The sequence below is a fragment of the Eumetopias jubatus genome, unplaced genomic scaffold (assembly GCF_037043125.1).
Source record: "Eumetopias jubatus isolate StellerSeaLion01/CBP00866 unplaced genomic scaffold, mEumJub1_p1.0 scaffold_11, whole genome shotgun sequence".
Taxonomy (NCBI): Eukaryota; Metazoa; Chordata; class Mammalia; order Carnivora; family Otariidae; genus Eumetopias; species Eumetopias jubatus.
This window is the reverse complement of record NW_028274817.1, coordinates 119408714-119431476: the sequence shown is the minus strand read 5'-3', so window position 1 is coordinate 119431476 and position 22763 is coordinate 119408714. Positions and strand designations below refer to the sequence as shown.

General features: G+C 47.2%; 1 protein-coding gene across 2 annotated transcripts in view; it reads right to left on the bottom strand.

The window, feature by feature from the left end:
- Nucleotides 1-6437: 6437 nt before the first annotated feature.
- Nucleotides 6438-22763, bottom strand: part of ARHGAP6 (Rho GTPase activating protein 6) — a 474477-nt gene continuing 458151 nt past the window's right edge. For both annotated transcript variants that reach the window (XM_028115045.2, XM_088028877.1), the window contains exons 11-13: nucleotides 13636-13904; nucleotides 10385-10465; nucleotides 6438-8444 (exon numbers count right to left, since the gene is read on the bottom strand). In XM_028115045.2, coding sequence (XP_027970846.1) covers nucleotides 7747-8444; nucleotides 10385-10465; nucleotides 13636-13904 — 1048 coding nt within the window. In that variant the 3' untranslated portion in view covers nucleotides 6438-7746. The remainder of the gene's footprint in view (nucleotides 8445-10384; nucleotides 10466-13635; nucleotides 13905-22763) is intronic.

Sequence of the window (22763 nt, the reverse complement as noted above, 5' to 3'; positions counted from 1 at the left end):
AGACTATCACTCAGCCGTAAAAAAGAAGGAAATCTTGCCATTCGTGACAACATGGATGGACCCTGAGGGCTTCATGCTAAGTGAAATAAGACAGAGAAAGACAAATAGCATATGATCTCACTTACATGTGGAATCTAAAAAAAAAAACCGAGCTCATAGGTACAAAGAATAGATTAATCACTGCCAAACGTGGCGGGGGTGGGGGGTGAAATTTGTGAAGGAGGTTGAGAGGTACAAGTCTCAGTTATAAAAGAAGTCATAAGGATGTCACGTATTGCATATTGGAAAGTTGCTAAGAGAGTGGATCTAAAAAGTTCTCATCAAGGGCGCCTGGGTGGCTCAGTTGGTTGAGCGACTGCCTTCGGCTCAGGCCATGATCCTGGAGTCCCGGGATCGAGTCCTGCATCGGGCTCCCTGCTCAGTAGGGAGTCTTCTCCCTCTGACCTTCCCCCCCTCTCATGCTCTCTGTCATTCTCTCTCTCAAATAAATCTTTAAAAAATAAAATAAGTTCTCATCAAAAGAAAAAAATTCTGTAACTATTCATTTCCCAATATATGCAAATATCAAATCATTACATTATACACCTGAAACTAATGTAAGTCAATTATACCTCAATTAAAAAAACGTGAGTTAGAGTCCAGCTCGAGCCTTCACTTGCTGTGTGATCTTTGGGTCCCAACTTTGTCAGCCTTAAAAAGAGTAATAAAACTGTTTTCGTCTGTTGAGGCTGCTATTACAAAATGCCACTGGCTGCGCAACTTAACAAACAACAGAAGTGCACGGGTCACAGTTCTGGAGACGGGAGGCCCGAGGTCAAGGCAGCGAGGCTTCAGTGCCGGGTGAGGAGGTTCACTGGAGACCCTCTCCTCTGGGGTCCTCCTCCCAGGAAGGGGCGAGAGAGCACGCCGCAGTCTCCTTTATACAGACGCTAATCTCATCCCGAGGCTCCACCCTCATGACCTAAGCACCTCTCAAAGGCCCCGCCTCCTAGTACCATCAACATACGGATTTGGGGTGGGGGGGGCACAGGTCCAGACCATAGCGCCCACCTGTGAGAGTTGTTTCCAGGTACTGCAAGATGACACCTGAGAGCACTTAGAGCCCGCAGTGGGACATGCTCCCTGTATGTCAGCCATCAGCTCATCATCACCAACAAGGAAAGGATGGTCCGAGGGGGCGGCTGGGCGTAAAAGAAGTTATTAAGTCTACGTAGTGGGCCGCCCTCCGCCCCCCTCTCCCAAGGAGCAGCTGCCTGCCAGTGGACTAGCAGGGGCTCCTCCTGATTTGGGTTAATTGGAAGGATTAGCAGGCACTGGGGTGCTTGCTCTAAGCAAGCTCATAGTATTTAAAATCTCTATAGGGACAAGGCAGGTAGCAGTCTTTGACCTGTTGAAAACTAGAAACACGGCAGGGTGACATTTGGTTTACTTCATAAGCAAGTCCCGCTAGAGAAAAATAAAGGTTATGATTAGGCTCCTGTGCTTCCTAATCTAAAATGTAGCTCACGGTGTCCTCAGGATCACAAAGGTATCCAGATTTAAAACAGGTTATGTTTCCCGCACGTAAAAGTACCAAAAATTATTTCCAAAGCCACGTATTCCTCGTAACTTAAGTCAAAATTTTGAAAATTACGTAATTTCTTAAACATACAGCATATTAAAGCGATGCATATTAGTTATTCCTTCCCCCTTTAACAGAATGATATACTTACTGCTGTGGCAGAGGTCCCGTAATAAAATGCCATGCCATTTGTATAAGCGGTAAATGCTTCATGCTTGTGCGCACCCTTGTTGTGAAGAGAAGCTGACAGCACTTTGTGCCAAGTATTCACCCTGGTGTCACACTCGCATAGTGAGTGGGATCGTAGCAGCTGCTGGAGCAGACGTTAAAAGTTTCTAAGAAGTTTCTATGTCTACTTGGGGGATGAGGCATGGACACATGGGAGCTAGCTTGGGTTTATAATTGGCTTTTACTTAATGCTTTCACATGCACAATGTCCCGTGTGATGGGGCCACGGAAACGACAACCCGAGTGCTATAACGTAGCAACTGCGTGGAGAGAGAAGACTTCACGATCGGAGTGAGTGGACTCCTGAAGGACAGTAAAGGTTACTGGTTTGGAGCTCTGCTCAGAATCATCATTTAAACACTTTGCTTTTTCTTTCTACATTTCGGATACGTTCATGTGGCTAGTTCCCGTGGCTCTCCAGTGGTTTGACATGGAATATTTTCAGGATGCTTTTGGCTACAAGTAGCAGAGTCCTTGCTGGGACTCCTCACCACAAGTGCAAGGTTGGGTGTGTGCCTGGTCGAGTCCAGCTCTCTCATGCTGTTCCCTTCATGCTTAATTTCAGCTTCATCTTGAAAGGGGGGGATTCCTTTCATCATCCTCAGATGGCTCCTAGCTGCTGCCTGAGCTTTACAATGCTTGTTTATGGCCGGCAGGTATGATGTGGGGCAGGAGGGGGGTGTCTCCCACAACCATGGAAAATAAGGTTACTCCTCTTCAAGCTCACTGGGCCAATTCAGCATTAGGTCTGTGTCCTGGCACCTCCTACCCTTGTACATTCCCAGGAGAGTGTCTCGTGCTTAGCCTAACTCAGACGAATCATTTAGAGTAAACTGCGGTGCCCACAGGAGGATTATTTCACTACGAATTTTTAAATCCCTTTCGCTCAGTTGTCACCCCAGAGGCAGGAGCTCCTCCCCCGGGGAAGTTCCCGCTGAGCCCCTTTCCTTCATGAAGGAGACCCAGGGCTCCGAGAACCACAGAGCTTTGTTCATGCCTCTCTGAATTATCCAGATGGCAGGCTGGCGCACCTAGACGGCTTGCCACCAAATCCTGGTTCTGCCACCCTATAGTTGTGTGACCTTGGGCAACTCATCTGAGGTCACTCCGAGTCACCTCTGCCCTCCGACAAGAGAGGATGGTTGTGGTTCCTGTCTATTGCTTGTGGGGGTTAAATGAGTGGCGGAGTAAAACACCTGGGTTCGAGCAGATGTTGTTAATAAATGTTAGTTACTAGTACCAGCATCTTGCAGCAGAGGGTCCCAATTTGTTTCTTCTAAAGCGATCTCACGTGGGACACCGATTCGCTGCTATTTGTTGGCCATTAATTCAGCGCTGCTCCAGGTTGTTTCTCCCTTAACCCTCAGAACAATCCCGAGGGCGAGGTGTTTTTATGCGAGAGGCAGAGAAGTGAAATGGGCTGGGCCGAGGTCACCCAGCTCATGAATGACAAAGCCAGGACTCAAACCTTGTCCTCTTTGAACCCGGAAGCCCACACTTTAAAAAAGGTCATTGTTCTTTTCAGTCATTAAGTGAGCACCAACCAGGAAGCATGCAGATATACATTTACTTGCCACGTTTACTATTAAATTTTTCTTAAGAATGGAAAGGTACCACATCCAAGCCACCTGCCCTCTCTGTCCCAGATATCACAGAGCTGGGCGATGCGTCTCCATGAGGCCTGGCTGGTTAGGAGACAGGGTCTCTGTGCTCACCATTAGCTTCTCCCCAGACTGTGTCCCCGTTTCCTCAAAGGCCTTTTTATTTGGCAAACATACCTCTATCTCTACATTTGCTGGGAGGTCAACGGACTTGTATTTTTTTCTCCATTGCATGGGAAACTGCCTGATCATATTCATATGCATATGTTTGGCCAACATTTATCAGATGCCAACCGTATTGCTGGGTCTCTGCCCAGTCCCGAGCACCTAGTCCCTGCCATCAAGGACAGAGTGGGAATGACCTCGAGATAAGACATGCAGCAGTCCTGAGAACGCACAGCAACGCTTGTTAAAAACGGCCATGTGCGCCAAGTGCCTGAAAAATGATATGATTCAGCATGTTTATGGGAGGGGAAGATTCAAGCTAACTTTACAAGCAAAATAGCCTTCCGATGACTAGGGAAAGCAGGGAGGAGCACTCGAGGCCCCTCGGAACAGAAGTGCGAAAGCGCATTCTGCGTGCGGGAAGGGGGTGTTTCCCGGATGAGGCCAGAGCAGGGGGTACGGTGTTGGGGAGAGATGATGGGCAGAAGGTCGATTGAGGCTGGAGTGTGGAGCGCTTTGATGTTACCACAAGGAGTGGGGACTTCGTCTTGTGGGCCAGAGCGGGAGGAGGGCATCAGCGGTTTGGCAGCAGGGGCGTGCCTGTGATGAGGTGTGCATTGTAGGCTATCTAAGAGGCCGTGGTGTGGAGGAGCGGGGAGGAAGGAGACAGAAAGGGACCCAAGAACCGGAGGCTAAGAGGGTGAGGGCAGACACACGGGAGACACATGCAAGAGAGGCGGCAAGGCTGGGACCCCAGGGAGGCTGGGGTAAGATGCCCTGGAGGAGGACCTGGCTGGAGGCTGCAGGGAATGTGGCTCCGCATGGAAGTCGAGGCGTGCAGTTGGTCCTTCAGGGCTGGTGACGCTCCGTGCGACACTCAGTGAAGACCTCAAGCCATTGGGGACTAGGTGGGCTATCAAGGCTGGAGATTTGGGTTGTCAGACTTAGCCAATGGGCACTCGGTTCAATTTCAACGTCAGATACACAGTGAATGACTTTTTAAATACTTTTTATGGTAAGTATGTCCCGTGCCATATCTGGGGCAAGAAATCTTTTTTAAATATAATTACATCTCAGATATGGCACGGGACATACTCATACTAAAATACGGTCATACATTTATCAGACTGTTGAACTGGGTGTCCTCTATCTGATCTGGTGACCCTACCTGAGAGGTGCCAAGGTAGAGGGCTCTGCACCCCCCGACCCACCTTTCCCTGGCCTGCCAGGCCATGCTATGAGCTGGACGTGGGTTTTTTTTAATTAATTACTAAACCTGGGACGTCGCAGGCAAACTGGGATGAGTGGGTCACTCCAGGCTGAACAGATGTTGCCTGAATTGAGTTTTGAGAATCTTCTGACCCTTCTGCCACCTCCGGGGCACCTTCCCTTGGGGCTGGGCTGCGAGCACCTGGGTACACCGGGGATCTGAGCAGGCCAGGGGTGCACACCCCAGCCACCCCTCTGGGCAGCCTCCCATCTGCACTACGCCGTCTGTTGCCTCGGCTGTGCGGAAGATTCTCAACCCTTACTGGAATTTTCCTTTGCTTTGCATTTTTTTTTTTTTTTTGTCTTGAACATTTGCTGCTGATTTAGTCCCGTTTTAACATTCTGTCTGGTCGAGCTGTGGTCCTGTCTCCATCTCCTCTTCTTCCAGTTCCTTCCTCTCTGTTCTGTGGAGTCTGACCCCCCTCCCTCACCGTGGTCTGCTTATCAGCCGACGGCGCCCACGGGCCTGGACTCGGCCCCCGCGTCTCCCGACACTGAATCCCAACGCTGTTCCTCTGCCCAACCCCGTGTAGGAAAATGTGCGTGAGCAAAGAAGCAAGCTGGGCTAACTTACAAGTTTTCTTCATTTGCACCAACTCCGTTGGTACAAAAGATTTTTTCTTTCTATAAAGAACCGCAGCAAACGTATGTTAATAGCTACTTAGATGAAGACAGATTTGCGCTTGGCCGTTTTCTGCCGTCGCAGTACTGGCCCCGTTGCCCGAGGCGCACACACAGTGACCCAGTGTCAGGGATGCAGAGGCATCTGCGGCAGGCGAGCTTTCTTCTTGCTCCTAGGAGCTCTAGACCTGTCAACAGACGGACAGACCTTTGTTGTCACAGACATCAACCTCAGAGCCATTTGGTCTGGAAGTTTTTAAAAAAATAGAACTGTTAGGGCAGGAGCCGGGTGGGAAGAGGGTCCCATACATGTGGCGGTTCAGTCCAGAACGGAGGCAAAGAACTGGCCAGCTCATGGTCGGACTCAAAGCCTGGAAGACACACGGTGAGCAGGAATAGGAGGGGGGGGGTGACACAGAAGAGCAACTCGCGATCCACAATCAAGTAGTGTTTGCTCAGAGTCTTGTTTACGACTTTCGGCTGCATGCGGGCCTCCAGGAAGGACCGGAGACCGGTGGGCAAATCCTTCCCGAGTCCCAGCGGGCGGCGGAGGTGCTGGACCCAGTGGCAGAGCCTGAAGACAGCCCGATCATTTGCCCAATAAGAAACGTTAGACACCACGTCTAGACGTCATTATTTTGGCTCTGAAACAAAGGAAGCATCTAAGGCCTTTATAAAGGACAGATGTAACGTACAGGGACCGTGCTGGGCACCACCTGTCCAGCGGGTTTCCAGCCTGCGGCAAAAACACTTCCTCACTGACAACTGAGTTTCACTTGAGTGACAATCAGCCTTCACTTGCAACAAATAATTAGTATGACTTGCTAAGTGTGTCAGTGGCCCCAAACCATCTGATAGCTTTTACTAGCTCTTTAGCTGTATATGTATAGTATCGCTGCTATTTATGACACTTGGACTTGTGGAGAGCCAAGGGGATGTCTGGAACGGAGTAGCGAGTTCATGCATTAGATTTAATGCCAGGAAACAAAGCCTTTGTTTAACTTTTTATTCATCATGGCACAAGATAGAACTTTAAGAAACACCACGGAAAATGTCATTGCCGACATGAAAATTAAGAGTAGCATGTTTCATAAAAAATTCTTCTTCTATAATACACATTCCCTTACGAAGTGAAAAAAAAAATCTCGTAAAATACTGAAGCGAATCGCCACCTGCTGGTCAAAAATGGTTTTGCGGTTGAAAAACTTGAAACTACTGAAGTATGTAGTAGGAGCATTTTACGATACACACAAAATTACCGAAGAAAACATGTCCTCAGCCTTTGGCACGATGTAAATACAAAGCTGGAGTTTTTGTCCAAACGTGACTTACTTTACAAAGCTTTGCTTATAATTTGGTTAATACTGATTATGGGGCAAAAGGAAAAACTTTTGTTCTGTAATTTGAATACTGTTTGGATGCTTAAACGCTTTATAGTTGGATTCCAGTTTGTAGTTTTTGAAAAATACATAAAAATTATACATATAAATATATATTATATATGGTCTATATAAAATTGAATTTGATCTAAAATGGGAAGGACAACTTCTTAATTATTCTTTCTTTGTTAGGCACGGCCTTTCTCTTGTTCGATTAACTGAATCCTTTCTAAACAGATTCTAAAAATATATTCCATAATGTATCAAATTTAATATCTTCCTTAAAACATATTCAATATGAAAAAGCATTCAGTGACTACGTTTTCTTTTGCATCTCACGACTATATAAAAATATGGCTTGGCATACTCTGTTTTGTTTGTTTTGTTAGTGTTTTTCCTAGGCATTGAAGGAAGGGCTGTCCCCAGCTAAAAAGCTATGGCAAAAGCACAGAAACCTGCTTGTGCATATTCTAGAACATTCTATAGAATCTCATTACTCAGTATAAGTGAAGTGATTTTGAAAAATTGTTCCTTCTGTTTCTGTGAATATATCATATACGATTATCATACATAATCTGTTACAGAATATACAACAGTCAAAACTGAAGTCACATAAATACAGTTAAGCTATGTCAAAGCAAGGGTTTTATCTTAACGTGAGTAGTTTTCCGGTTGGGTATCACCATCCGTTTTTGTTTCCGTTTTCTCCTAAGGCTGGCTATGCAACAGAAGTTTATTATAAATGGCAAGGGTACTAGTGCTCTCTATCTTTAAGTGAACTGGGTTTCTCTCGTGTTATTTTTTTTTTTTTTAAGTGTTAAAGAAGAAAAACCAGTACGTGTCCCTTTGTCCAACACCAACTTCTTCCCCTACGGAGTGACAGAAGGCTGTTTGGGCCGTGGGGGTGCACGCTTGGGTGGGCTCATACCAGCGTTTCCGGGAGGGCATCGGGGTTGTCGGTCGATAAGAGCTCCCAGATCTGCCACCGCTCTCTCTGCCAATCCAGCCAGTCGGGGTCCCCCAAAGTCTTACTGTTCTGATCGCTGGCGGAAGTGGAGTAGGCGCTGCTCAGTTTTTGCTCAGCGGCTTGCTGCTCTCGCTCGGCCGTTTGGCTTCCCTCTTCCGACGCTGTTCTGGAACCTTCTTCTGGCCTCTGAGGCCTCCACAAGAGCGGCTCTGCTGGCTGGTGGGATGACGCTACAGCTTGCTTCCCGGAACCAGGATACGGAGGCGGAGGCCTCTTGTCACGCTTCTCACTCTCTTGAGGTCTCTGATGAAAAGGCTTGGCTCTGCTCTGCAGCCAGACCACATCGAGCTCACTCTCAGTGAGGTCTTCGGCGCTGCTCAGAGTCAAATACTGCTCTGACTTCGGTGTGGCCTGCTCACCCCTTCTGCCACCGCCCTGGATGTGGGGCGTGCTGCAGACGCGCGACACGGGAGGGCAGGCCCTGTACTCCACGATGGTGGCCGTGGTCTGAGTCCTCCGAATGACCTGCGGGCCACTTTCCAGTTCTGTGGGGCTCCCCTGCCATCGGGGCCAATTTGGGGACAGGTTCCCTTGAGAAAGGGAGCATGGCCCCGGTCGGAGGGAGCTGCTCTCAAAAATGTCTCCATAGGAACCTGGAAGCCAGAGAGAAGGGCGAGAAATGGAATTAGTTTGTAGAATCCCTCTCGGGATGTGTCCTGCTATTTCCTTCCCACGGCCACCTTCAAAAATTGAGAAAGCACAGGACACTCCTCCCGCTGCCTAAAGTAAAACATGTCCTAGGAAAGGAAATGACAAATCACGCTTTGGTTATTGGCACAATTCACGGAGCAGCTCCAGATCCGGATGTCAAACTAGATTCAATAGTCCTTGTCACTAATTTGTTTCAGGAAAGGCCCCTTCCACATGGCTTCTGAACCTGGAAGGTAAAGGAAATGTTCTCTTCTCGTTCGGTGCAATTTGCAGTCCTGAGGAGACACCAACGATAATGCTTTGATGTTTCCACCATGTCAATAAAAGGTGTTGGAATAAACAAACTGAACCTAAAATGCCCCATCTCGGGCCAGAAGGTCATGAAGACAGCAGCTGCTGTGTAGACCCCACCGCCACCAGTGTGGGAAAGACTGGCCCAGTCCTCTCCCTTATGAAAAAGCAGGCAGGGAAAGAGAAGACCATTTTGGGCAAGAGATATGAGCATTTGAACAGGGACCGAGCAGAGTTGAAATAGCAGAAAGAAATGGAGCAGAACATCTTGGAATAGTTTATCCTTGGGGGGAAAGGTAGTAAAAGCACTTAGTAGGATGCAACGCAATGTGGTTAGGTAATGGGTCAGTACTTAAACTCAGCCGGCGTAGAGACCACTAAAGTAAAGATGCACCGAGCTTTAAAAATGGAATATGGGAGGGGCCGCCTCGGCGGCTCAGTCAGTTTAAGCTGCCGAATCTTGATTTCGGCTCAGGTCACGATCCCAGGGTCGTGAGATCGAGCCCGGCATCCGGTTCCGAGCGTGGCGTGGAGTCTGCTTGGGATTCTCTCTCTCTCTCTCTCTCTCTCTCTCTCTCTCTCTCTCTCTTCCCCCCTCTGCCCCTCCCCCTGCTTGCTCTCTCTCTCTAAATATAAATAAATAAAATCTTTAAAAAAATAAAAATACAAAATAAAAAAACCAGCAGCTTGGGAAAGTTCAGCTAATTAATAGAAAAACTGGAAAATAATGGTGAGAAAGAAATGCAAATGAAAATAATAAATACAATTTTGTTTTCTTTTTTTAAAGATTTTATTTATTTGAGAGAGCGCGAGCGAGCGTGCGCACGAGCAGGGGGAGAGGGAGAAGGAGGCTCCCCGCCGAGCAGGGAGCCCGGTGCGGGGCTCGATCCCAGGACCCCGGGATCACAGCCTCAGCTGAAGGCAGACGCTTAACGACTGAGCCACCCAAGTGCCCCCAATTTAGCTTTCAATTTAGCAAAAATGCAAACCCAATGATGTGCAGCGCCGGCACCGCATGTTGAAACGCCCCTGCCAACTGCACTGAGGTGGGCGAGGAAGGGGCTGTACCTCTGGATGCTTGGAAAGGTGCATTATTTGGACCCACTGTCCTATTCTGGATGTGTAACTTGCTTTCCAAAATTTTGTGAATCTATTAATCGTTGAAAATACAAAACAAAAAGTACGTGAAAGAGGTTCCCGACAGCATAACTTATTATAACAATGACAAAAAAAAAAAAAAAAAATGGGTTGTAAACTATGAGTATGCACTCTGGAATACTACGTGGCCCTTAACAATAAAAATGGCAAGTAAGTGGGAAATGGAAGTTAAACAAATGATATCAAGTTGCACGGACAGAATGACTGTAGCTATGTTTTAAAAACCCTTGCAAAGGAAGTGAAATGAAATATAGTGAAAGACTGATGTATTTTGGCAGAAAGGCTAAGTATAGCTTGATCTGATTTCCCCCCTATTTTCAGCATTTTCCAAATAATGCTTGGCAAGTACGTAATACGACAGTAAGACAAAAATTAAAGAATATTAAGTTAAAAAGTAAATGCAATAAACGGTCTTGAAAAGATAATATGTCACCTGTCATTCCTGGGTCTTTGGAACCACTTTTTAATGTTGAATGCCAAGTTCCCCAGATATTGAAAGGCTCCTCTGACATATCTAGGAAAAAGTGTATAGAGAAAGGTATGTCACTCACAATGAAAAGTGAAGAGCAAAAATCAAGAAACAAATTATTTTGGTAACAGCGCCACATTCAAGACTGTGGCGGATACAAGACAGAATATGATGCATGCCTGCCTTTCAGGGGGCTTATCCCATTTGGGATTTACAAAAAGGCTTCCTCTGTAATGGTTGTGGTACCCAGAATCAGGCCCCCCAAAGATGTCTGTGCCATGATCCTCGGAACTTGTAAAGAGGTTATACGCCAAAGGGACTTTACAGGTGTGATGAAATGACTGAATCTTGAGATGAGAAGATGATCCTGGATTATCTGGGCGGGCCTGATGCAATCACAAGGGTCCTTATAAGGGGAAGGCGGAAGAGAAGATGCTACATTGCTGGCTTCCAAGGTGGAGGAAGGGCCATGAGCCAAAGAACACAGGTGGCCTCTAGAAGCTAGAAAAGGCAAGGGAAGAGATTGTTCCTTAGAGCCTCCTGAGGGAATGCAGCCCTGCAGACCCATTTTGGATTTCTGAAGTCCCGAACTGTAAGATGATAAATGCATGTGTTGTTTTGTCTTTTTTAAAATTTTATTTATTTATTTGAGAGAGAGAGAGAGAGCCTGGGATGTGATCATAATGAGTATTTCTTGAAGCAAAAGTCTAGCGGGCGCTTCCCGGTGGCAGCCGTTCAAACGCACTCTCTCCTTTAATTCCGAGGAGATGCCCTGAGTCCACTTTAGAGGTGAGGCCAGCGGCCGAAGGAGCAGCTAGGAACTGCACGTGGCTACGGGGCGAGGACTGTCGAGCGCTTCCTACGTGCCAAGTTGCGGGTTGAGGACTTTACATGGATTAGCTGGTTAAGCTCTACGAATGAATACGGCTGTCTTCCTTAGTTTTCATACAGGGAAGAAAGGGGACTCCAAAAAACTCAATCTTTCCCACGAGGTCCTGCAGTTTGAAAGTGGCAGCATGGTTACTGACTCCAAATCAAGCGCTCTTGTCATGGGATACTAACATGACTTGTTTCTTTTTTTTTTCTTTAAGATTGTATTTATTTATTGGACAGAGAGAGAAAGAGCACAAGCAGGGGGAGCGGCGGGCAGAGGGAGAGGGAGAAGCAGGCTCCCCGCTGAGCAGGATCCTCTGAATGCGGGACTCGATCCCAGGACCCTGAGATCATGACCTGAGCCAAAGGCAGATGCTTAACTGACTGAGCCACCCAGGCGCCCCTAACACGACTTGTTTCTAGTTCCCTCGGGGTGAGGTTATTTCCAGGGAGAAAGTTACGCTTAGGTAAGATGGCTCAGCCCCTGCACCAGTGATATCTGGGGCCGGATCTTTCTCTGTGTGGGGCCGTCCTGTGTGCTGTGGGATGCTGGGTAGCACCCCGTCCTAGGCTGTGACAGCCCCAAACGCCTCCAGACATTGTCAGCTGTCTTCCTGGATACAAAATCGAGGACCACAGTGTTAAGAGTTGGCCAGGATATTGAATGGTCAGAAAGAACAAATACGTGCTTTAGTCTACCGGCTAATTAGAGCTAATGTGTATCTTAGCCTACCTGCTAAGACACTATGAAGCAAACACACTGATCCTGGGAAGAAAGAATCAAGCTTTCTTAGTGGTAAGCTGTCTAGTAATCTCTCTTTGAATTTGTATTTAGAGACCCAAATATGCCATGCCTTTCATAATAGCAAAAGTCTCTTCAGATTGCCTTTTTTGTTGCTATTATTGTAGAGAATATTGCATACAGAAAATCTGTCACCAATTTAAAAGAGCAGAAACTAGAGATCATCTATATGCATCAGAAAGGGAAGAGTTAGAAATCGATGATACATCGATTTAAGGGAAATATATAGTGGCCATGAAGAATGTTAGCAAAATGGAAAATGTTAATGATACGATCTTAAGTAAAATAAGCTGAATTCAAAAGCAGCTATGCTTTGAAAACAAATATATCAAATTAGGGATGCATCTGGACAGGGACTAGAAGAAATGAAGTTTCACATTTTATTTTCTTTAAAAGATTCTATTTATTTATCTGAGAGAGAGACAGACCAAGATGGCAAGAAAAGAGCATGAGCAGGGAGGAGAGGGAGAGCACACGCAGGGGGAGCAGCAGAGGGAGAGGGAGAAGCAGGCTCCCCACTGAGCAGGGAGCCCGACGCGGGGCTCGATCCCAGGACCCTGGGACCACGACCTGAGCCGAAGGCAGACGCTTAACCGACTGAGCCACCCAGGCGCCCCAAGTTCCACATTTTAAAAATAAATTTTATGCTTGAGGGGAACATGGGTTACTGTTTTCATTACAATTTTTAAAAATTATTTTTTGACATGAATATTTGTAAAATAAAAATAAACATGCTATGATTTAGAACACCCCCCCTAAAAAAAAAAAAAACCATCAAAAAACAGAGCCCTTTCAGGGTGTCTGTTTGGATTAAGTGATACACGTAGGATAAGAGAGCAAGAATTTGCACTGTGGCTTCCACTTATTACTCAGAGCATCCTGCTGAGTCCTGGCACTGAGGAATTACCCTGTGGAGGGAAAGAGCAGAACCAAACATTTAGTGGTCAAATAAATTTGGGAAAAACTACAAAGCACACTCTCCCTTCCATTGTGCGAATTAATGGTGCCCATTAGTACTTTAAAGAGTTTGAGAAATTACACAATAGAGAAACTATTAGCTTGGTTAACCCAGCATTCCCCAAATACATTTATTTGACCACGGAACCCTTATTTTGCTTAAAAAAAAAAAAAATCTTAATCTCTCATGGAGACCTCTTGGGAACATGATGTCTCCTGATATAGTGGGTTCAGCTTGTTCTCTTTATAGAAGTAGCAGCAATAACTGGGTGACATGCGCCCAAACTCACTGGCCAGGACCTATCAGGTTCCTCAGATGCTCACGGGAAGGATCAGCTGGGAATATCAGTGGCTCTCTGGGCATGAGACTGCTTCCCAGATGCCCGGCCAGCAGGGAGCCTCCGAGACCGTGACTGGGCTCGCCCACCACACCTTCCTCTTCCTAGAGCAGGAACTCAGTAAATGTCACAGAATAACAGGAACATGAAACAAGGAAGAGATGAAGAGACGGCCCAAGGGCCCGTACCATGCCATCTGCAATCAGAGTCACTGATCTGGCCCGCGCCAGCCAGGTTCCAGTTACCTTTGCCAAGCCTTGGTCCAGGAGAACTCTCCCTTGATTTCGACGATGGCAAGTGGCTCACCAGCACATACTGCTCCGGCCCTTTGTAAAGCTTCTCCGAGCCCCCCGGGGCCGCGTCCTCTTGCATAGCCAGCAAAGAGCGCTCAGACAGCACTGGGGAGTTGTTGTCATAAGGGGAGAGGTCTCCGCTGGAGGCCTTGTTGGAGTCGGTGGACGAGTGCCTTCCTCCCACAGAAAAGGAAACTTCCGATCGCAACATGTCAGGGCTTCTGGTGCAAGAAGACAATGGCAAGTGCATGAGTGTGTTAACACTTAGTGACCAGATTCAAACAATACGACGACCGTTACACAAAAGACAGGCGGAGAATGCATGGGCACAGGGGCTGAAACAAAAAGACCTTCGGAGCCATGTTCCCAGACTTGTACAGCAATAACGGGAAAGCGTTTCCACGACATGGCCGGCAGAGGGCAGTGAAACCCCACAGTTGTTACGGAAACTGTCAAGGCGAAGGGAGGAGGGGAGGATGAAACAGACATGGATCCCTGTATTCTCCACCGTGCATCGCTGGAATGCCTGTTGCGTTAATCCCGTCTCCATTGGGAAAGTCAAGTCTGAGGCTCCCTATCTGTTAAGTAAGGCAAAACTGGCAGATAAGTCTTTTATGTTCCTCAATATCCTTAATTTAAAATAAGTCACATAAAACTACGACTGAAACTTTACAAGTTCATGATGTTTTGTGGGTAACGTCTCTTCCCCCTGCCCAAATACTTCATGTGAGTAAATCCATCTTTCCTGTGATGACGACTCTGGATGATGATGGTGATGATGCTTCTGGGGGGAGTAACAGTCTCACGCACAGAGGCCAGCGAGATAAATGTATGACCATCACTAGCGTTCACTGTATTTTGATACTCCTGAAATGATCCTACAAGGCACTAGTGATATAAAACAGGCTAATTAGCATATCCAGTACGTCTTCTATGTGCATGAGTTGTCACAGCAACAGAAATAACAGTGAAAATGCAAGAGGAACAGGAAAATGAGAACTTCAGCAACATGAAACGAGTGTTGGAAGTCTTACCTGGGAACATCTGTATTTTCTACCTTCCTCAAAAGTGGCCCTGACATCTTGAAGGGAAATGATCACAGAGTGATTAAAAGTTCCAGCACCTACTTTTGTCTCCCCCCCACAACCCTGCTTCACTTCTCTATTACTAGTCTTTGCTTTCTTCTGTTTTAATTCTTCAAAACAAATCCTTTGGGATCTTAAAGAAGGTAAACACATGCCTGAGCAATCTTTCCCTAACTGGCTGGCTGTGTGCACGCAGCACGGAGGATGGAGGACGCGCACTCACAGAGGACCCAGCTTAGTCTCGGGTTTCCAGCGCGGGTTAGCGTCCAGGAGAAAAGCATTTCAGCATCTGTGACATGCCTCGCCTGTTACTGACGCAGCCAGGGGCTCGAGCACTTTTTGCTGAGGCAATTTCTTACCCACATGGAACAAATAAGTCCTTTCCTTGTCTCCTCTTTAAACCGATGACAGACAATCTTATGGGAAAGAGCCAGAGAACCACCATGAGGATGATTTTCCAGAGACGTTAGGCCTCCAGTGAATGAAGGAAAACTCAAAAGAACTTATTATTTCTGCTGGAAAGGGGGGGGGAAGAGGAGGGAGGAAACTAACCTCCATATCTAATTCAAGGGGGGAAGTCCCCCTAATTCTAGCGGAGGGAAACACAAAGCAAAACACATGGACACTTGTCTGTCATGACTTTGACTCCAGTTGAGGAAGTTTTCCTATGAAAATAAGAAAAACTGAATGCGTTGAACAGGTTGCTCAGCTTAGAATCGGGGTTCGGACCAGGGCTAGAAATTCTATGACTGGGCCCATTTCCGTTGTTCTCCCCGTTTAGTTAACGGGTTTCCCCAGTCATTAAGGAAAATGTCTTCTGTCTACTCAGCAAGAATAAGTCATGGTGTTATATCCATAACAGCAGGGCCAGAAAGCCTTCCTTTATGGGATGTTTTAAAGAGAGCCAAGTCCATTCACTAGCCAAAACAAAATAGCCATCAGGGCTACAAATGCTTTTTTGCTCCCTCCCATTGGGAGGAGAATGTCGGAAAGGTGGTATTTTCACTCACGGAGACCCCCATTATTCTGTCTCGTGTCTTGTTCACCTGTCTTAAAGAACATAGAGAATACATTCAGCAAAACGTGACAAGCTGCAGATTCAGCCGACAGTTAGGCGCGTAAAGAAAGGTACCCTGCAGGAGAACTGCATCGCGTCTCGGCACTGGGAACATCTATCTGGGTTTCTGCCAAGCAAGTCGGTGATTCCCCCCGCTCCAGTGGAAGCGGCATCGCGTCACAAATAACGTAGGTCTCTCTGCTAAGGCTGCGAAAGGCTCCCGGGCACGGGACTCCGCTCGGGGCTCTCGGGGCTCGGGCTGCAGGAAGCCTGTGGGCGCCGCTTGCGCTCCTGCCCCCGCCCCAACCTCATCGTACCCTCTCGCTCGCTCTCCCCCCCACCCCACCCCCGCTTTCCTTTCCCTCGCCTCTCAAATTACTCACTACGACATTGTTCCACTTACATATTTCTGTCAGCTGCTTCAATACCCTCTTTCTGGACTGGTGTACAGACAGGGAAAGCGCACGCACAGGAATTATTGGGGGCACTGAAAAGGCTCCATGAAAACATTTAGTGTGCTTAACCCAAACAAAATCAAACAAGGAACAATCACAACAGTCACAAAAGTCACCGAAGCTGCCATGCGATTTTCCTTCCATTCTCATGGCTGTGACTGGCTCTGGTGGAGAAGAGGCGACAAAGGAGGAGGTGGAGGGCCACTGTCCCTCTCCTCCGTTCTTTGGGGAACATGGCCCGGGGAACTTGCTGGAAATGCAAATTCTCCAGCTCCATTCTGGGCCTACTGACGGGACTGGCTATAACATGTGGGGCCACCTGGGGAAAAACTATTAAGAACTTCAAGGCGGTCACAGCAGATCATCAAGCCAAACGTGGGCTCCTTCTTCGTGGAGGTCCTGTGCAGCCGCATGGGTCACAGACCACAAAGCTGGCTTTGCCTGTGGAAAGGGCATCTGGGAGCAGGGCTAGCAAACTGTGTTTTAAAAAGCCCTCGAGGTAAGCGTGCTGCGCGGGCAAGTTTGAGAACCTCCACGCCGAAGCTACCTTCCCTCCCTCATCCATAGACAGGACAGCAGGCTGAGGCTCCCAGGGAGCCAAATCGGGAAGGAAACACAGACAGTGGCCCAAACCTCAGCACTGGCTGACAGAGGGGGTAAGCGTGGTGGTCCTGACCTTGAGGTGGCCGGGGCCACAGTTGAATAGAAGGTGTGCCCATCCTAGCCAGCTCCAGTCAGCCGGGCCCAGATAACTGAATGTAGTTTGGTTGTGGGTCAGAACGCATTAAGGGGACAGGGAGCAGGAGAGGTTGACCTGCCTTTCTCTGCTCTCCTGGTTCATTCTCCTAAGTCAAGCCACCAAAGTGACGACGTCTGGGGCCCCAACCAAGGGAGAACCTGGAGGAGGTGGCTAAAGCTAATCCCTGAAGGTAGAGGCAGAGGCCTGTCTCCCAGTCGACACAGGCCACGAACCTCCTCAGGGCGGGTGGGCTCACAGCCAGGGACACGAGCAGACGGGGCTGTCCAAGGAGAGGTGATGCCTTCCTTTCCCAGCCACCCAGCACAGCTTAGTGACAGAAGAGGCTATGGTTTGCGACCACATGGCAAGCCGCTTGTGAAATGCACGGATGTGAAATAACCCCTTGGCCTGCGACAAGGGTAAGAGCTGGTGCTCACCCAGAGCTCAGGCAGTATGGCGGGCGTTGTGCTAAGCACTGCCAACAATTCTCCTCGCTCCTGATCACGGTCTAGAGCTGAGCAGAAGACACCAGGACATCACGTGTCTTTCTAGCAGCCGGGGCAGTGGGGCTCGAGACCCTTCTCAAATTTATTTGATAAATAGTATTCAGTCTTACTGCGATGTGCTATACTTGGGAGTCGATGGCCCTCGCAAATGCTTGAGCTATTTCCTAGCTGTCATTTCATTTTCTCAGCCGAAGTCGGTAAGGCGGTGGCCACATTTGCCTAAGAACCCACGTCCGGAAACTGAGCTTTCCACATGACAGCCCGCCAGTTAGTCAATGAAACCAAACTATTTTATTCACTTCTCAGGACTCTCACTGACAACGTAGGCAGTTCCAAGGTTAAAAAAAAAAAAAAAAATGGGTGGCGTTCCATGGCTTTATCATTAAATCTACTGGAAACAAAACCAGAACCCCTACTTTGGGTATCACTGAAAGATGAGACAAGCGGCCACCACTGCCTTCACTAACATTCGCTCGAGGATGATTCGACTCTATGAAGACTATTTTCAGTTCAGTGCTGCAAGTGAAGGTAATAAAAGATTTGTATTTCTTTATAGAAAATATTGAACCGGTGACTCACGAGATGAGGAATAGTCTGCAAGCAGGTAGTGGGCTCTCTATGTCTTGGGATTTAGTGGATGGAGGCTGGGAATGGTGAGTGGCTAGGTAACCAGTTGGCATGGGCTTGCCTCCACGAATGGAGGGCTTTTCTCCACGAGACCTGAAAACCCCAGGACCATGCATGGCAGGCGTGGCCAGTCTCAGCTAACCAACCAAGCATGAGATGGACATGGAGAGAGCACATCACTTTCTCACCCTTCGCTGGTCCCTCCAGGTCAGGGGGTTAGGATGCCGCTGGCAGGGTACTGTGGGCAGGCCTGCCCTGCAGCTGGAGGCACAGAACTTGTTCTGCGGATAAATGGAAAACTCTGGTTCAATCACCGGATGTGGCAGCCCAGCCCCTTGCCGAGCTACCCCAGTGAGAAACATCCTTGGAGACGGCAAGCTTGTGCTGGCTTCATCCTTGGCTTAATCATTCAGCTGAGAGACCTCAGTCTGTTGGAACCCGAAGCACATAACCATCCCAGACACGATTCAGTGCCCAGGGAGAGGAGTCCAGTGCCACAACAACTCTGGATTTAGGGAGCATTTTCACATGAATCATGCTCAGTTCTGCAAAGCAGCCCTTACGCAGACAAAGGCACCCCTGTCCAAAGAGAAGCTCACAATGGAGCCAAACTCCCCACCAGGAGAAGAGGCTAGCACCCTGGACATTAGGACTTACCCAGGGCTTTGGTGAAATTTCTCCCCTCCCTTTTAGCTCTTATGGATTCCCTCCTAAGAGCCGTGGCACATGAAGGCATTTAGGACAGGGGGAGAGAAAACGATGCTGGCTTTATTCTCTTTCTCTCTCTCTCTCTCTTTTTTTACGGTATGCCTGATAAAACATCGTCGAGTTAATATTTTCCAAGTTTGTAAAGAAGGTGTGAATCATAAAGGCGCTGGAAGAAAGAGCTGATGTGATAAATTCTCCCTCCATTTTGAATTGGCTTTTCATAGAAAGCGCATTCAGACTTTTTGGAATTTTTCATTAGGGAATTCCCTATTCCACATACATTTTCCCTAAAATTGTCTGGCTGAAAAGGCTTTCTTGAACAGCGTGTGTGGGGGGAGGGGGGTGGGGGGGCGGGTGTTAATGCTTCATTAATTTCCAAGATGCTGGAACAGAATGACAGTTGAGGCCACAGTTACTGCCAGTCAGTAGGATTCACTGCTGTCATTCTGATTTCTTATCTCTGAAAATTTCCTGAGAACTTTTTTGACTTTACAAATCCTAGTGAAAGGAAAACTAAAATTATAGTCCATCTTGTAATGCTCCATGGTTTTGTGGAAGAAGACATTTTTCAGTGACAGTCTCTGAAAGATTAAAATAAATTATCTACCTGATATTTATTGGATAATTTAAATGTGATGCCTTGAAATTATGAGAACGCCTAACGCTCCTCCATCATGAAGAAGGTGGATCTTTTTTATTCACTGGGAGGAATAAAATAAATACTTTTCAATAAAATAATTACTTTTCAGTTCTGAAGTGCTATCCTTTGAGATGACTGTGAGGCTCCTTCCATGGTTTTGATTGGCTGGTCACCAGTTTTGCTACGTTGGGGGGCAATTTCAGTAAAAACTTTGTGAAGGCCACGAACAGAATTAAATACAGTGAAATTTAAAAAGCGTACACCTATAGATTTGGTTCATCTGTACTGGCTTTCTCCCCAAGTGCAGTTAAATTTATTTTGATTGTATTTCCAGAGTACAGGAAGGAAAATGCTCTACTTAGCCTTGTATAGCACATGGGTATACCATATAGGTAGACAAGGCTTTATGTAATTTTTAACGGTTAGGTTTTTTTTTTTTTTTTTTTCTCAGAACATTAAAGCAGTTGAAAAACACTGAAAAATTGAAAGGCTGGCACATTAGAATTTACAACATTATATGAGGTTTAAATGCTTCATTTGTGTCCACACAGAATTGTATTACTTAGTTCAGGTTAACCTAATTAAAACTTATTTAGGGTGGTTACTTGGTCAGGAGAAATTGTCAAACACAGCAGTTCTCTTGGTTGAAAAATAAGATAAGCAAAGCAGTATTTTCAAAGCATCACTGATGGGTCTGTCTCCACGGAGGGCAGCCTATACATTTTGCCTTTGGCTTCAGGCTCCAGTATGGCTGGGGCATGGTACTAGTCTTTTAAATTTTTAAAAATATTTTGTTCAGCATAGATTTTTGGTGCTAACTTTGAGTTTTAAAAATATGACATGTTGATGTTGTTCATTCTGATGCCTGAGCGTTTGGCACACCCTTCACTTTGGCACCTACGTGAGCGCCTCGCTCTCCTCGCCCTACTCCCAGCCCTGCTACGGGGCCTTGCGTCTGTTGCAAATACCCGCGCTCAGCATGCCTTGTCCTTTCTGATTTGCCTTGCACTCTCATCCCCTATCTCCTTACAGCCCTAAATCAAAGGAGGGGGGTCTATTTTGAGTGTCTGTGAAGAAAAGAGCATATAACTCTAATAAATATTCCAGACAAGCAATGAAAAAACTGGAAGTCTTGCATTGTTAGTAATATAAATCTCTTCTAATCTCCCTTTGGTATTCCGTTTTGGTTGAAGCCAAAAATGTCAGTGGACAAGCACAAGAAAAAATAACGAATCCTCCTTTCACTGCCCCAATTCTGTTGTCGCACAAGAGAAAAACTCAAATGAAAACAAAACATTAAAGTCCCAAATATCACGAAATGTCTGCTCTTTCCAAATGGAAATTATCAAAAATATGTTCTTGTTCTTGGTTCTACACCCTTTTGAAAACTCACGTTTCCACTCCCAATTCAATCTTGTGCCGTTGCCACGCGCGACACAGGAATCGAACGCTTTATCTCGCTACGTAAACTGATGGCAAAGAACAGAAGCCTCAGGAACAAAACCCAAAGGGTTGGAGGAGAATCACAAGGAAAGCCAACCATGCATCACTGCACTCAGGTCTGCGTTTTAGGAGCTCCTGCTGCTTCCCGCTCGGCGGGCGTCCCCATAGCCCTTACTTCTCTTAGTCCTACTCTCCACCTTGTAGCTGAGTCTTCACTCACTCAAGACTTCAAAACAAGAAATCTGTCCATGCCCACTGTGCCACGGCTCGCCCAGGCCTCTGCCTCACTTCCTGCAAACGTGCGATCACCTCCCATCCTCCCCGGTTCTCCCCGGGCAGGTCGCCTTCCCGCGTCTGTGTCTTTCTGCCTGTGTCTCTCTGTTCTAGAACAGATGCCACCCTCCTGCTGCCAATGGGATCAGGCCTGTACAGGCAGGCTTTGCCTTTAGACACCGCCACGGTTTAAGGTGGACGGGTTCTCTCTTGTGTCATATTGCCTTCATAGGTTACTCTCTCGTGGTGGATAGAAAGGTAGAAAGTAGCGACGCCAAAGTCTTTCGTAAGTGGTTGTAAACGAACAAAATGGCGCGGTTAGGAATAACATGATCGTAATCACTAACATTCGTTAAGCATTTATTAGAAACCAGATACTATTCTCATAGCACAACAACTCTGTAAAGTTGGTGCTGCTTTTTAATCTCTGGTTTGCAGGTGAGGGAACTGAGACAGAGAGGGATGAGTCTATTTACCCAAGACCACAGCTCGAATAGCAGTGGAAAAGGAATTCCAACTCAGGTGATCTGGCTCTGGATCCGAACGTCAAAACCAGTGAGTTACGCTACGCAGGAGTGCGCTATTGATGGGCAACTGACATAGCGATGTAGTTGGCACCATCTGGCAGTTATAATTTGTCATCACTATAATCTGTCATGACCATACTCTCTCATCACAGTAATGCATCGCCACTGCTTCTTAATTTAAGTGCCACCCCTCAGCCTGCCGTTTAAGGGCTTCTGCCCTCTGTGCTGGCCAACCCCTTCATCGTGCCCACAGCCAGCTGACACAGTTATTATTCTGTCCAGGCCCTGCGTCAAGCTTCCCAAATGTCTAGACCTGTTGGCCCCTCTCCAGTCTTCAAAGTTCACTGCAGATCCTTGCTCTTCTCAGAAGCTATCCCTGAGACTACAGGTCACACCTCTTTCTCTTCTCCAAACTCCAAGTGGATTTATGGTCTGGGGTGTTGGTTTCCTCCCTTTGTCAATACAAAGACCCCTTTTTAATGTCAAGAATCACCCACCGCAAATATAGTAGTTGGTGATGGCAAATCTGTAGTATCTAATGTGGTGGATCTAAGCCAGAGGTTCTTACCGGGGGCTGCTCCACAGACTCACAGGGGGAGATTTAAGAAATCCTAATGTCCAGACTGTACCCTAAAACAACTGAATCACGATCTCTAGGGGTGGCACGTAGGCATAGTAATTCTTCGAGCTCCCTGGGGGATTCAAGTCTGAGAACCAATGGCCCAGCACCAACCATTCTGCCCTCCGCCACACACTTAATAACATGCTTTGTATTATTTTTATCCTCGAAGGCCTCCTTCAACAGGTCTGCCAACTCTGGGAGCCAAGCACATGCCTCGATATTTTAAACTTTCGCTACTCAAAAGTGTGGATCACAGACCAGCAGTATCACGGCAATGCCTGGGAGCTTGCTAGAAAGGCAGATTTTCAGACTCTCTTCCTCAGATCTACTGACTAGATCTCCTGGTGATCTGTATACACACACAGTAGGCTTTGAGAAGCATGGGCGTAAGGTATGAA